The 12,156-nt window shown below is 39.0% G+C and overlaps 1 protein-coding gene across 6 annotated transcripts in view; it reads right to left on the bottom strand.

Moving 5' to 3' along the window:
• Positions 1 to 12,156, bottom strand: part of EPHA6 (EPH receptor A6) — a 512,920-nt gene that overhangs the window by 64,565 nt on the left and 436,199 nt on the right. For all 6 annotated transcript variants that reach the window (XR_012588748.1, XM_074597837.1, XM_074597854.1 and 3 more), the window contains one exon: positions 5,780 to 5,841. Coding sequence is in view for 5 of the 6 variants with exons in the window: in XM_074597837.1 (XP_074453938.1) it covers positions 5,780 to 5,841 (62 nt within the window). In the remaining variant the exon portion in view is untranslated. The remainder of the gene's footprint in view (positions 1 to 5,779; positions 5,842 to 12,156) is intronic.

Genomic DNA, 12,156 nt, shown 5'->3' with positions numbered 1-12,156 from the left:
CAATGCAGGTTTTCTTCTTTACAGAGTCACTTCTGAAAGCAAAATGCTACCTTTATCCTTCCATGAATATGAATGCTGCTTGTGAAAGCAAAAGAAGGAGTATTAGTTATGAGCTCTAATGTTGTTGCCTCTCTGGATGCAGATAAATAATAATGGGAACCATTAAACTTAGGAAAGGCCACCTGGCCTCTTTTCCCCAAAGCTGGCTCTGTCTAGTGAGGCCATGTTAGATGGATATACAACATATACTTTACAACATCGTTTTGTAGAACTTTCTGCAAGTCTTCATTTTTCTTTTTTCTCCCTTTCCCCCAAACTCACTAAATGCAGGTATCTGCCGCAGCATCTAAACTCTAGTTGAAAAAAGGGTGAGCCTGATAGCAAAGCTGCTCTGAGAATAACTTCATAACGATTACTGCATCAAAGAGCAATATATCATAATATTTTCTCCTCCTAGTAACATTTTTTTTTCCGCACATTTTTACACTTATCTTAGGCTCTGCTAGAGAGGCCTCAAGGGATTAAAATTGGGTGATGAATTCCAGGGTTTCATTTGCTGTACAGTCTGCTGCAGTTAGTGCTCTAATGCAGTTAAGCGTATTTTTTATAGAATCTTTGGAAAATATTTTCTTTGGAAGAACAAAATATATTTTACAGCCTTTTTACCTGCTATGCATGCCTGTAAATAAATCTAACTTTTTTTTACAAGCATTTTAATTTTCTGAAGTGAAAGGAAATATATCAGCCACAAGTTCTTAGGTAAGAAGAGGAGCATTACTATTGCAAATAGTAACAATGACGAAGGCAAGACAACTCTGTGATTACCCTAGGTAAATGAATCCTTTCTTCCCACAGCTCAGAGATTCACAAAACTGGGCAAGACTGGAGCATCTTTCAAACCTAAACATTTGTCTCTTCAGGGTACAGTTAAGGGAAAATGCTGCAAACCCTGAGGAGCTTTCTTTCCCACATTAATCCCTGGAGAGTGCACATTCCCTTCCTAATAAAGAAGGGTGAGTAAATACAGTGCCGTGGATACAGCTGATAGATTATTTTACTACCAGGCCTGCTACAGAACATGCCGCAATACCGTGATTTCTCATCTGATTAATATTGCTGTGTCCCTGGTTCTTGCCTCGCTGTGCTGACTATTGGTTAGCACACCTTGGACCCCGAGCAGGAATAAAACACTGACTGTAGTCTGGTAGTCTGCAGCTGCGGAAAAATACTGAAAGAATCTAAAATACTCTGGTGAAAGTTTTTGGGTTGATTTTATGTGATTCTAGGTAGCCAACCACAAGCAAACATCCCCAAAAGTCAACTTGTAACTATGTTTATTTTCTGTGGCTTACATCCATGCCCATATGGAACGACGCATGAGGAGGATGAGTGCAGACCACAGCCAGCAGATGCTCTCCAGGTAGCATTCTGTGCAACTGAACCCCATGCAGTAGCCCCTCCAAACACATAAGCCACCTGGCCTCCTAATCACCCTGTTCCTTTCTCTGTGATGCTAAACCCAATTACTTTAGCCAACAATGACCCTTTAGATGGAGCTGTGAAAACAGTAGATGAGATTTAACTCTTAATAGCTCCATAAGACTGTGAGGAATCTACTTAGAGAGTAGGCTGAACCAGGGAGGGTGTATCAGGGTGAAAGGACCAGCCTCGCGGCAAAGGACTTTTATAGGAATTATTGCACTCATCTGTCAGGCAAGACTGAGGGAAATGTTGTGGTGTCCAGCACAAACAGCTAAGGAGTGAAACTGGGATTCAGATCTGGGTTATATCACTGTATCACCTTCCGAACTGCTGCATGGGCTTGGGTACAATGAAGCGCTCATCTCTGTTTTCCTTTGGCAAGGCATTTATGCATTTGGTTGCATTTATGTCATGTATGGAGACTGCAAGGTCACCAAGCAGTGATTCAATACCCATGTGGTTTACTGAGTCATAGACATGTTTAAAGAACAGGCATCTCAAACCCACTGTGGCAAACTGCTTGTTAAAAAGTTTTTGTGTTTTTTTAGGCTTTTTTTTTTCTGTTATGCATCTCTCTTGGTTATCTGTCTTGTTGTATCTTCTATAGCCTGCATCAACAAGCCTGAGCAAACATATCTGACTGAAACTATCCTGTCTAATTACTGAGCACATCTTTCTATCAATACAGATAGCTGCCCTTTCAACTCTTTGTGTGTTTATCATTTTCCTCATACGTTTGCAGAATAAGTGATTGCTAAGATCTCCATTACACAGGCAGGTGACTGGAACGTAAAGACAATGTGTCCCATCCAAAGTCTGTGTGTGAAGACAGTAATAGGAAATTGTACCTGGGTCTCCTCAATTCCCAAGATGAAGTATTAGCCACTTTCTTTCCAAGCACAGATTAGTCCTGTCTGACAGCTGGTGGAGTAATACTGAAAGAAAAGCCACTAGCCCCCGAGGAAATACTAAGGTGGAAGCTCACAGCCTTTTTCAGAGAAATCTCTCCAAGTGTTACCAGAAGTGAAGCCACATGTACCTTATTTCTGATCAAATGAGCATTTCCTTGACAGCAAATTTCAGGTATACTTTTGTGGGATGATTAATTTACATGCAATCTTCTATGAGAAAAAAAAGATAACTGAGTTTCATCTTATGGAAATCAGTTTTATATAACTGCAAAAATAATGCAGGATTTCTGGGGAAAATTTAGTGCCAAGAGTCTCCAGCAATTTAGGATGTCTGGTGGTGCACAATTGCTGTAATTAATTACCATCATCTTACAATATTGGTTCTAATTAACTGATGCTTTTCCACTGAGAATATACCTGAAGCATCTTCCTATTGCAAGTGCATGCCAATGTTTTCCCCCAAAAGCTCAAAGTTAGCAAGCAGCATACAGGATTTTGTAGGCTGGGGAAGACATAATCTAGCTGAGCTTGCTCTTTAATTCATACAAATGGCAGAAAGTAAGGCACTGGTTTGGGAATTTGGCCACATAACTACAACTAAAATACAGCACTAAATAATATGTAGGATGAGTGTAAGCTGCTGGCCTGGAATTCAGGGGAACTGATCTAATTTCTACTATCTGCTATGCGCTTTGTGCACAATACTGGATAGATCACTTAATATCACGGTGCTTCATTTCCTTACATGTAAAGCAAGGAAGTAAAGGCTATTAAGCCTGGGGTTTAGGGTCAAGGGGAGTTTTACTTGGAGTTTATGACTCCTCACGCCACTCGTGCATGCAAGCAACAACTGGCATGCAAGCTAACATCCCACCAAGGCCGTGAGAAGGATGATGGCAAATGTCTTCCTTGAGGAATCTTTCTTCTGGAATACCCTCACATGGTTCATCACAGACTTTCACTTTGAAATTGTAAGATTGACCCATTTTTGCAGGCTTTTGGAGAAGGACAGGTTGGAGGGATGTGTTGGTTAATTTTTGCAGGTTGCAGTGCATGGGGAAATATTTTTTATGGTGAGAAATGGCTTTTTTTTCCCTCTTCTGTAAGAACACTTTGCCCTGTAACAAATGATTCTTTTAAATAATAAGAAAGATAGACTATCTTATAAGCCCTTCCAAATCTCACCACATAAGTATTGTTATATTCACTGAACACCTTTCATTAGGATTGCTAAAGATAAACCCTCTCTGCTTCTTTGTATCTTCACAAAAGCTTTTAAAAGTGTAGACTTATATCTGCAGGAAACAACTATTACTAATGAAGCAGCTGGATTTGTTTTAAATAGGTTACTTTGCAGCCATTTTCTCTGCTAATTATTAACAGAAATGCTGATGATATATCTACAGTGCTTTGGGATGCTGAATATTATCTAAAGTCCTTTTAAAAAGCATCTTCGATGAATAAACCGTATCTGAAGTGTGAATTGAAACTAAAATAATATACATGGAAACCAGCTGCAGAAATGATTAGCTCACTTTTTCTCCCAGCAGATTTGCCTGCAAATATATCTGATGCAATGTGAGAAGTATTGCTTCACAATAACATCATAATTTTGCTGATGTCAGTTTCTATTAAAGTATCCTAATAAGTAGTAACTACTCTGATAAATAAATGCATGTGAAGACTAACTGGAATATAGCTATCATACTAGAGCAATTCAGAGAAAGGTAATTCTCTCTCATGAATTATTTCATTATTTGGTTTTCTTCTCTCCTACGAAATTCTGCATGCGCACTCACACACACACGCACAGAGCAGAGTTTCAGGCCCAGGCAAGTCTTCTTGGGGCACTGTTGAAAAATTACAGACCAGGGAAGCCCCAGGTACCCAAATCGGCGGCAGTCTGCCTGCTGCAGATGGATAGAGAGATGAGCCAGAAAGGCAAGGGGGGGGGATTAGAAACTACACAGTTTCTAAGAAGAGCTCGACGATATCAAATTCTCTCCAGAAAAATAAATTGATTTTGAGAGATCAGCAAATTCTCACCAGAAACCATGGTACTAGTGTGTTTCTGACAACACAGCAGATGTCTGTCATGTGTCTTGACAGAGGAAATTAAAAAATTATTTAGACTCATACAATCTATTTAGGAGAGTTGATGAAGAGGACAGCAAAAAAAAAAAAAGCTAGAGAAAAAATAGAATGGAATAATCAAAAGCAAAAGAAAGGGAGAAAGAATGTCTAGAAATATATAAGATGAATATATAAGGCTCTGATGTGTTCTCAGGGTAGTATGCTCTGTTCCAGATGCTCTTCTCTGCTTGTGGCTTACTCTTTTCTTGACCTGCTGTCAAACAAGTACTCTCTGTATGCCTTCCTCTCCCTTTCACTGATTTAGTCTTCTTTCTAAAATGTTGGCTTATTTACCCTTTTCTTTTAGCAGTTCCTTCTTCCTGCCACCATAGCATCCTTGATCCTCATCATCTAGATTTTCCTGCAAATACGTTCAGAGCTCCTTGTTGAACACCTCTCCTTTGTACTTGGGATACCCTTTCAAACAAGGTCACAGAACCATAGTCCCCTGCCCCGACCTTGCATACAACCCCAGCTTTACCATTCTGCAAGACGGTAATGGCGAGGCAGTGGGTTAGTAAGGACTGATGTTTACTCTTTAAGACAAATTTTATATACTTGACAATCAAATTATTCACACAGGGTCTTATGCCAGTGAACCCCCACAGCATTTCCAGGGGTTCTGTTAACAAAGAGACCATTTTTGGATAAGTTTAGCTTAGGGGGTCATCCTTTCCTTCTACTTTTCTAAGAAAAATTAAATACAGTTGTACCAAATATTATTCATGCTTTCTGTAGCCCTTCTTTAATGTTTATTAGTGACCTTTGGGGGTTAATTAATGCCAGGACATTTCACCCATGAACTGTTTTCTAATTCAATTTGTTAAATGCAAGTAACCATAAATAATTATAAATCAATTACTGAGTCTATTCTACACTTCACCAACCAAAAAAATCATAGCAAAGTATTTCTGAAGGCAATGGAGAAAAATGAACTGCTTCCATAAGGCTAGGCATTTGTGCTTCAATTTCTGTTTTCCTTCACAAAAACACTATTTGGAATACATTTTGCTAAATATGGGAACTACTTTTGCAGAAGAAATCAATTATATTCTTAAGTTTAAACCTTCTTTTTTTCCAGCCATGCGCTAATGTATCACTGTACCTTAGAAATGTACCCTGGGAAAAATGCTTATATTCTTCACTAAAAATCCATGAATAACATTATGTAGAAATTAGTATATGAAAAATGATTTAAAATCTTAACCTAGAATGGCGTCTTATTCAAATGTCATCAGAAAATGGCACCTCACCCGCAGAAAGGAGTCAAGGGATCCATTCTCCATGTATTCAACTACAATCATTACTGGTCTGCCTGCAAAACAGCAAAGAAACACATTAGGATTACAGACATATTATGGGGCTTTTATAATTCCAACTGTTATGCATAGAGTATTCACAGAAGTTAAATACGTTTCCCATTTTCAAAATCCTCATTTATATCACAAACACAATTCCCTGTGTTATTCTCTAAGAATTATTTTGTCTCCTTTTTTTTTTTTTTTTTTTTTGTGGTGCTGAATGTGCACCGTTCGCTTCAGTGTATTCTCCCCTTAAAACGGATCAAAGAAGAGTCTGTTATTTCCAAAATGCAACACCTGCTGTGTAACATTTTAGAATATATTTGAGTTAAGGCAAAAAAATAATAATTCATAAACCATGTCCAAGAAATTACAAACTCAGTGCCACAGTTTTCCTCTCAAAGAAAAATATCACAATGATTTAGTGGCATACAGATTGACAGATAGAAGGGGATGTCACAAAAAGCTCTCCTAGATTGGGTGTGTGTATTTTGTGTGTATAATCCAGTAAAGCTGTGAAATCATGTTTGTACATACATAACATATGCACAATGTTACTCAAATCAGAGTTTTGCTCAACTAGCACAGCTTTCCTGTGTGGTTCCATGGTGGAATCATATCCAAATTGAAGTAAAGCACACGTTACATTTATTTCTTAAAAGAATATCCAAATCTGGGTACTTAACTAAATACTATTATTCGTATTTATTTACCACGATTGATACCCAGGAATAAACTACCGCTCTAGAACTGCTTGACAGGAGAGGCTCAATTAGCATGCTAATCAGGCCACGCAGCAAGACCGCAAGAATTTTTTTTGAATTGTTAAGATTACAAAGAGCCATTCTAATATATGCAAAACTAATGTAATGAATAAGTATGTTAGTAAGATTGGGAAGGAGGTAAAAAGTCTTAAAATGGTGAACTTTTCTTTCCCTGAGCATGCCTGTCTCTTTCGGGGTTCGTGGGAAACCAGGGTGTGCCAAGTGGTGACACCGCAAGTCCACCCATTTCACTTTCTCAACACAACACTAGCTGTTCCAGTGTTTTTCAAATCCAAAGGAAGCCCCTCTCATGACTTTTTTTTTGTCTGCCTCTCAAAATTATTTTTGTGTTCTATTTGGACGAGGAGATGAGCAACAAACACAACGGTCAGGGTGAGAAAGTGCAGAAGGGCATTATGATCGTTCCAGCACAATTGTCCATTTCTGTACATGCTAACTTTCTGTTCAGTTTGGTTAACAGTGGAAGTGTTTATTCAACTGTCCACTGTATACAATAAGCCATAGCCAGGTATTTCTGCTGAGCTGTTACAGCTAACCTGGAGTTTGAAAAAGTGAATGAGCCATTTCTCTGTTGCCTCCCAGCTTGTCGACTTGGACTTCTATGTACCCTGGTGATGGTCATTCATGTAGCTTCTTCCAGTCTTTCTAGAGTTCCTCACAATATTACCTCGTTTCTTGTAATAAAATTTGGTGTTCTTTCCGTATTCACCCTCATGTTTAGGTCCTCAATGAATAAAATAGTGCTTCATAACATTTGCACAGTAGTATGGTTTTTTTCTGTGTGAAAATTCTCAGATGCCTTTATAGTCTTTTTGGATAGCCTTTCTGAAGTGTGAAGAATTACCAGCTTTTTTTTTTTTTTTTAATTGAATGTTTGGTCTTAGCTGCAGTTGTGCACTTGCCACCAAATCAATTTATTTATATTCATCTGCATCCATCGGTTATACCCTGGCTTTGCATTATAAGCTTAAATGATACATCACTTCTAAGCTCTCAGATAGCAGAGCATTTTAAAAATTAATGTTTCTTTACTTCAGCTTGCTAATGATGACTAGTTGTATAGACTAGTCCCTTTAGTTTCAAGCACGTGAATGACCTGGATTCCCTTACCTTTACCATTTCCTTATTGTCAAGAGGCTGACATCTCCACAGGAAAGGAAAATTCTACAATCTAGAGAAGTAAACAAGTGGCAGCCTGATGCTAGAGGATCTTACTACATGCAGAACTCTCTCAAGCAAGTTGTGATTTCTAAATTGTTGCAGACAACAGCATCTTGCAATAAATAGGGATGTAAAGCTGGCTTTCAGATGGTATATTTGGGCAGGTATAAGTTACCCAGAAATTTCTCTTTTTGTGTGAATCAACAAATAAAACACCTTTATGGAAGATTTGCACTTGAAGGGAATGACAAATGGAGCTACTGAGCTTCAAAACGGTGCCCCTAGTTTCCTGTTAGTAATCCTCTGGCACCCTATGCTTTCCGGAATCTATTTTGTAAGGTTCTCTAGAGGTTCACAGGCTCTTGTTACATCCTTTATGCTCCTTAGATAGCAATTTTAAATTCTTCTGTGCTTTCTCTCAAAATATCCACCACCACCACCCCAACCCTGACAAACTGTATTTCACTTTGCTCAGACCAACAGTATGAACTTCTAAGCTAAAATAACTATGAAAGGTACCTATAAGCATTTATCTACAGATTTAAAAAAGAGATTTCGGCATTTTTGACTGGATAATGTTTATGAGCTTTTAAACTGCCTGATGCCTTAACACATCAAGCCACCCCGATGAAAATACTGCATCGTACCATTGCACTGGTTTCAAGAATACACACACAAACCCAGGTCTTCCATGTGATAGCACCGAAATGGCATGATCTGGCAAATACACCAAACTAAATAGCATTCGCCTTCAAAGAGGTCCCTGTTTATTGGAAGATCAACATATTATTAAGTATTCAGGAATTTTGGTGAACAACAAATTTATTCGTTTAGGCTGATAGCTTCCCACAGGCTCAGTCTGTATCCCTCACCATCCTACCTAAACCTCAAATGAACTTGATGAAAGATTGTGTCAAGACACCACAAAAATGAACCCAGCTCCATCGCTTGATTATCGTAAGCAAAAATCTTAAATCTGGATCCTAACACTAACTTCTCAATCTTCTTTTAGCGTGCCAGCACGTGATAAAAGCCATCCTATTTTGGCTGCAAGTTCATTAAAGATATATCTGTATTCCAAGCTGGACTGCGACAGGCAGTACAGCGAGACTTTTAGTCAGCATAGCATTTGGAGTACCTGTAGATCAAAAATGTCTCAGCTATTGTTTCAGTTGCTTGAAGATATAGTAAAAAATTCTGCTACACAGCAGATTCCAGTGGGTACATTTATTATCAAAGTGGTAACACACAGGTTCTATCCCTAGCAAACAATTCTTTTCCAATAATTTTATAGGTTTGCAAATTTCATACAAGGATCTCTAACCATTTTACGAATGTAAGTACATCCAGTGTCAGGAAACATAAGGTAGGACACATCTTGATTACAAAGGTGTGGTAGGAAAAACAAGTTCAGAAAATCAAGTGGCTCTCTCCATCTAGTTAGTATGGTACACTCAACCAGGCTGTGTGTCATTACCGAACACAATGTTGTACTTTTTTCCTTAACTCAGTACCCTGTAGAGGCGTTTAAGGGATTCCACCATATATTTGCGTTGCATGAACACTCTCCAGTTCAGAAACACTTGAAGGAACAGGACTAGCAGTCGGCTCCGGAGAAGCTGCCTGAGACATGAGGATAAGCATCTGACTCTGGCACATCCACGGGAGAATCCAACATTGGGCATCTCAGTCCCCAGACCGAGTCACCAGTCCCCAGGGCAGGCAGTGGGAGAGACTGTGAAAAACACAGATCCTGATGTGTATAGCTGTGTCACCCCATCAGTTCCGGATCTGGGAAGCGAACTCTGAAAGCATAGCTCTACTTCTGATACCCTACATGTAACAGAGGGCAATCTGGGATATCTAACCTCCAAAGAGTCAGAGGGGGGCAACTGACCCAGGGCTTGTATAGAACAAAGTTCTTGGTAAGACAAAAGGCCGTGGATCACGTTAGTTGATGTTAGTTTCCTTTTTAGCTGCAAAAAGCAGATGTTATCCTCTATACCGTGGTACAATTTGAGTCCAGAAAAGATTAAGGTCTGTGCTGAACCCCGTACAAACACAGAATACTGCTTTTGCTTTAAAGACAACTACGAAATTGACTTTGAAAAATAATACCGTGAGATTTTTAAACTAGTGTAATGTTTGCCTCTAGACAAAAAAAGAAAAAGAAAAAAGACTATTACTTAGATTATGAAAATCCATGTTGCTCTCATGGTACTAAGAAAGATGAATTCTTCATCCTCAAAACAAGGATAGGAATGAAAAAAGGAGGGAGGGCTGAGAAGTCTCTGAGAGAGAAAAGCAATCTTTGATTATTTTATCATGGCATAGGCTAACGCAATTCTGGAAGGCATTGAATTATTTTCCTATATTTATGATTGCTTACGCATATGAAGCATGGACATCTTTACTTGAAGAGACAAGTTTAAGGATAAAGAGCAGTGGGAGGAGATACAGATGGGAGTGGGGAAAGCACTCAGGGCTCAGAAGGAGGGCAGAGGCTGCCGCACAGAGAGCGCCGTGCCAGCGCTGCGTGAGCCTGCTACATCAGCACCTGTGGAAGCTCACACGTAGCCCCAGGGAAATCCGTACCTCCAAAAGAGCATGCACCAAAAGGCACTCCTGTGATCGATGCTGAGTCCCCTCTGCGGCATGGGTGCACCTCACCTGATAGCTGGACACCCAAACTCTAGTTAAAAGACTTCACAAGTTCAGGTGAGTTTTTTTAACATGGATACAGGCATAGGCACTAGACAAGTATCTGAAGAAGAACTGGGTTAATTTTACAGTCAAGATCCACATAAGAGATGGCATGGAAAAAGGACACCGGAAAAGGTGTCGGCTTCAGCTGAGGACTTGGAATAAAAGACAAAGGTCAAGAGCATCTAGGAGCTAAAAACTGCAGATGCTGCTGGAGGAGAGCACACAACTTCGTGTGTGAATTGGGGGTGGACAAAATATAAAAAGGTTTGAAGATGGATTCAATGACCAAATCAGCCAAACAGATAATTCTTGCAGCAGCTTTAGATACCCAGCAGTGCTGGAGTAGGGAGTATGACAAGAAAATTGACTTTCAAAGGAGAATAATTATATAAATAGTGTTCTGAGGCAGCAGGTTTTAAACCTGTCCTGGTTTGAGGTAAAACAGAATTTTACACACTATGTATATCACATTTAGCATTTGCAAATGTGTAACAAATGTATCATTTCACTACATACTTAAGATAACAATACAAAATTGTATTTCTACATGACATATATTGATACCATAGCCACATTCACTGCTTTTATAATTTCTGTGAAACTATAAATATTCTGACCCTACTCTTCCCCAACACTAGATACCTGTCTGGGATATTGGCTAAAGCAGCTTCCCCTCCTTGCGCAATGCACATGGACTAACTCTGGCTCTGGCAGATCCATGTCAGACCCCCAGCATCCCAGAAAGCCAGATGAAACATGCATCAGTGCTTTGCATGACCCAGGAAAAGGACATGAATTTCATTACTCAGAACCTAGATGAACCAGTAGAAGGTGGGGGGATTATTCATTGTTTTGATGCAAATACTGCCTTGTGACGAGTGCCCGACTGGTTTTGACAAGGTGTTTTTATTTCCCTGAGAAAGTTTTTTCCCACCCAGCTGTATTGTAGTGCCATTCAAATAAAACCAGCATAAATGACAAACATTCTGTATTGAGGTAATGCCACCTCAGAATATGTTACGATTTTGTATTTTCTATTGATCAATCTGCTTGAAATTTTCTTCAATAAGCAGAAATGCAAAAAAGAAGCTGTACATTGCAGAATAATGTAAAACGCCAATTATACATAAAAATTACATTGCATATATTTTTAGTTTTCCTTCTAATTTTTTTTCCACAATGCAAGATTTTGATAGTGTGTAATTTAATTGAGTGGCAGAGTGATGAATAAAGCGGAGAATTTGAAGTGTCACATCAATGACAAAATATTCAGCTTGTTGTCTCCTGTTGTCATTTTAAATAATGCAGCAAAGCCCACTTTAATGAATTTTTTATGTAAGATTAATCCTCCAGAAAGAATACAGTTAGTACATGCTCATTTCTAGAGTCTTATAATGAAATCTTTAATACCCATTGTGGGAATAGATCTGTTAACATAAACACAGGACACTTATTCTTCCACTTCAAACAGCAAAGGTTTGAATCTGGTCTCTAGTTCATACATGAAAATATTGCTCCATCACTTCTGCAGGTCAGAATTCATGTTTCTCAGAAAGTCACCTCCTTATCAGGCATTTTTTCACTCCAAAGCCTTTTGGTTCTCAACTAACTCACCTGCTCAAAGCTAAAGAGATAAGACCAACAGAGTAAAATGTACAGGTGCTCCCTCAGGCAGCG

This window comes from Larus michahellis, chromosome 1 (genome assembly GCF_964199755.1).
Source record: "Larus michahellis chromosome 1, bLarMic1.1, whole genome shotgun sequence".
NCBI classification, from domain to species: domain Eukaryota; kingdom Metazoa; phylum Chordata; class Aves; order Charadriiformes; family Laridae; genus Larus; species Larus michahellis.
This window is presented reverse-complemented; position numbering and strand designations above follow the sequence as displayed.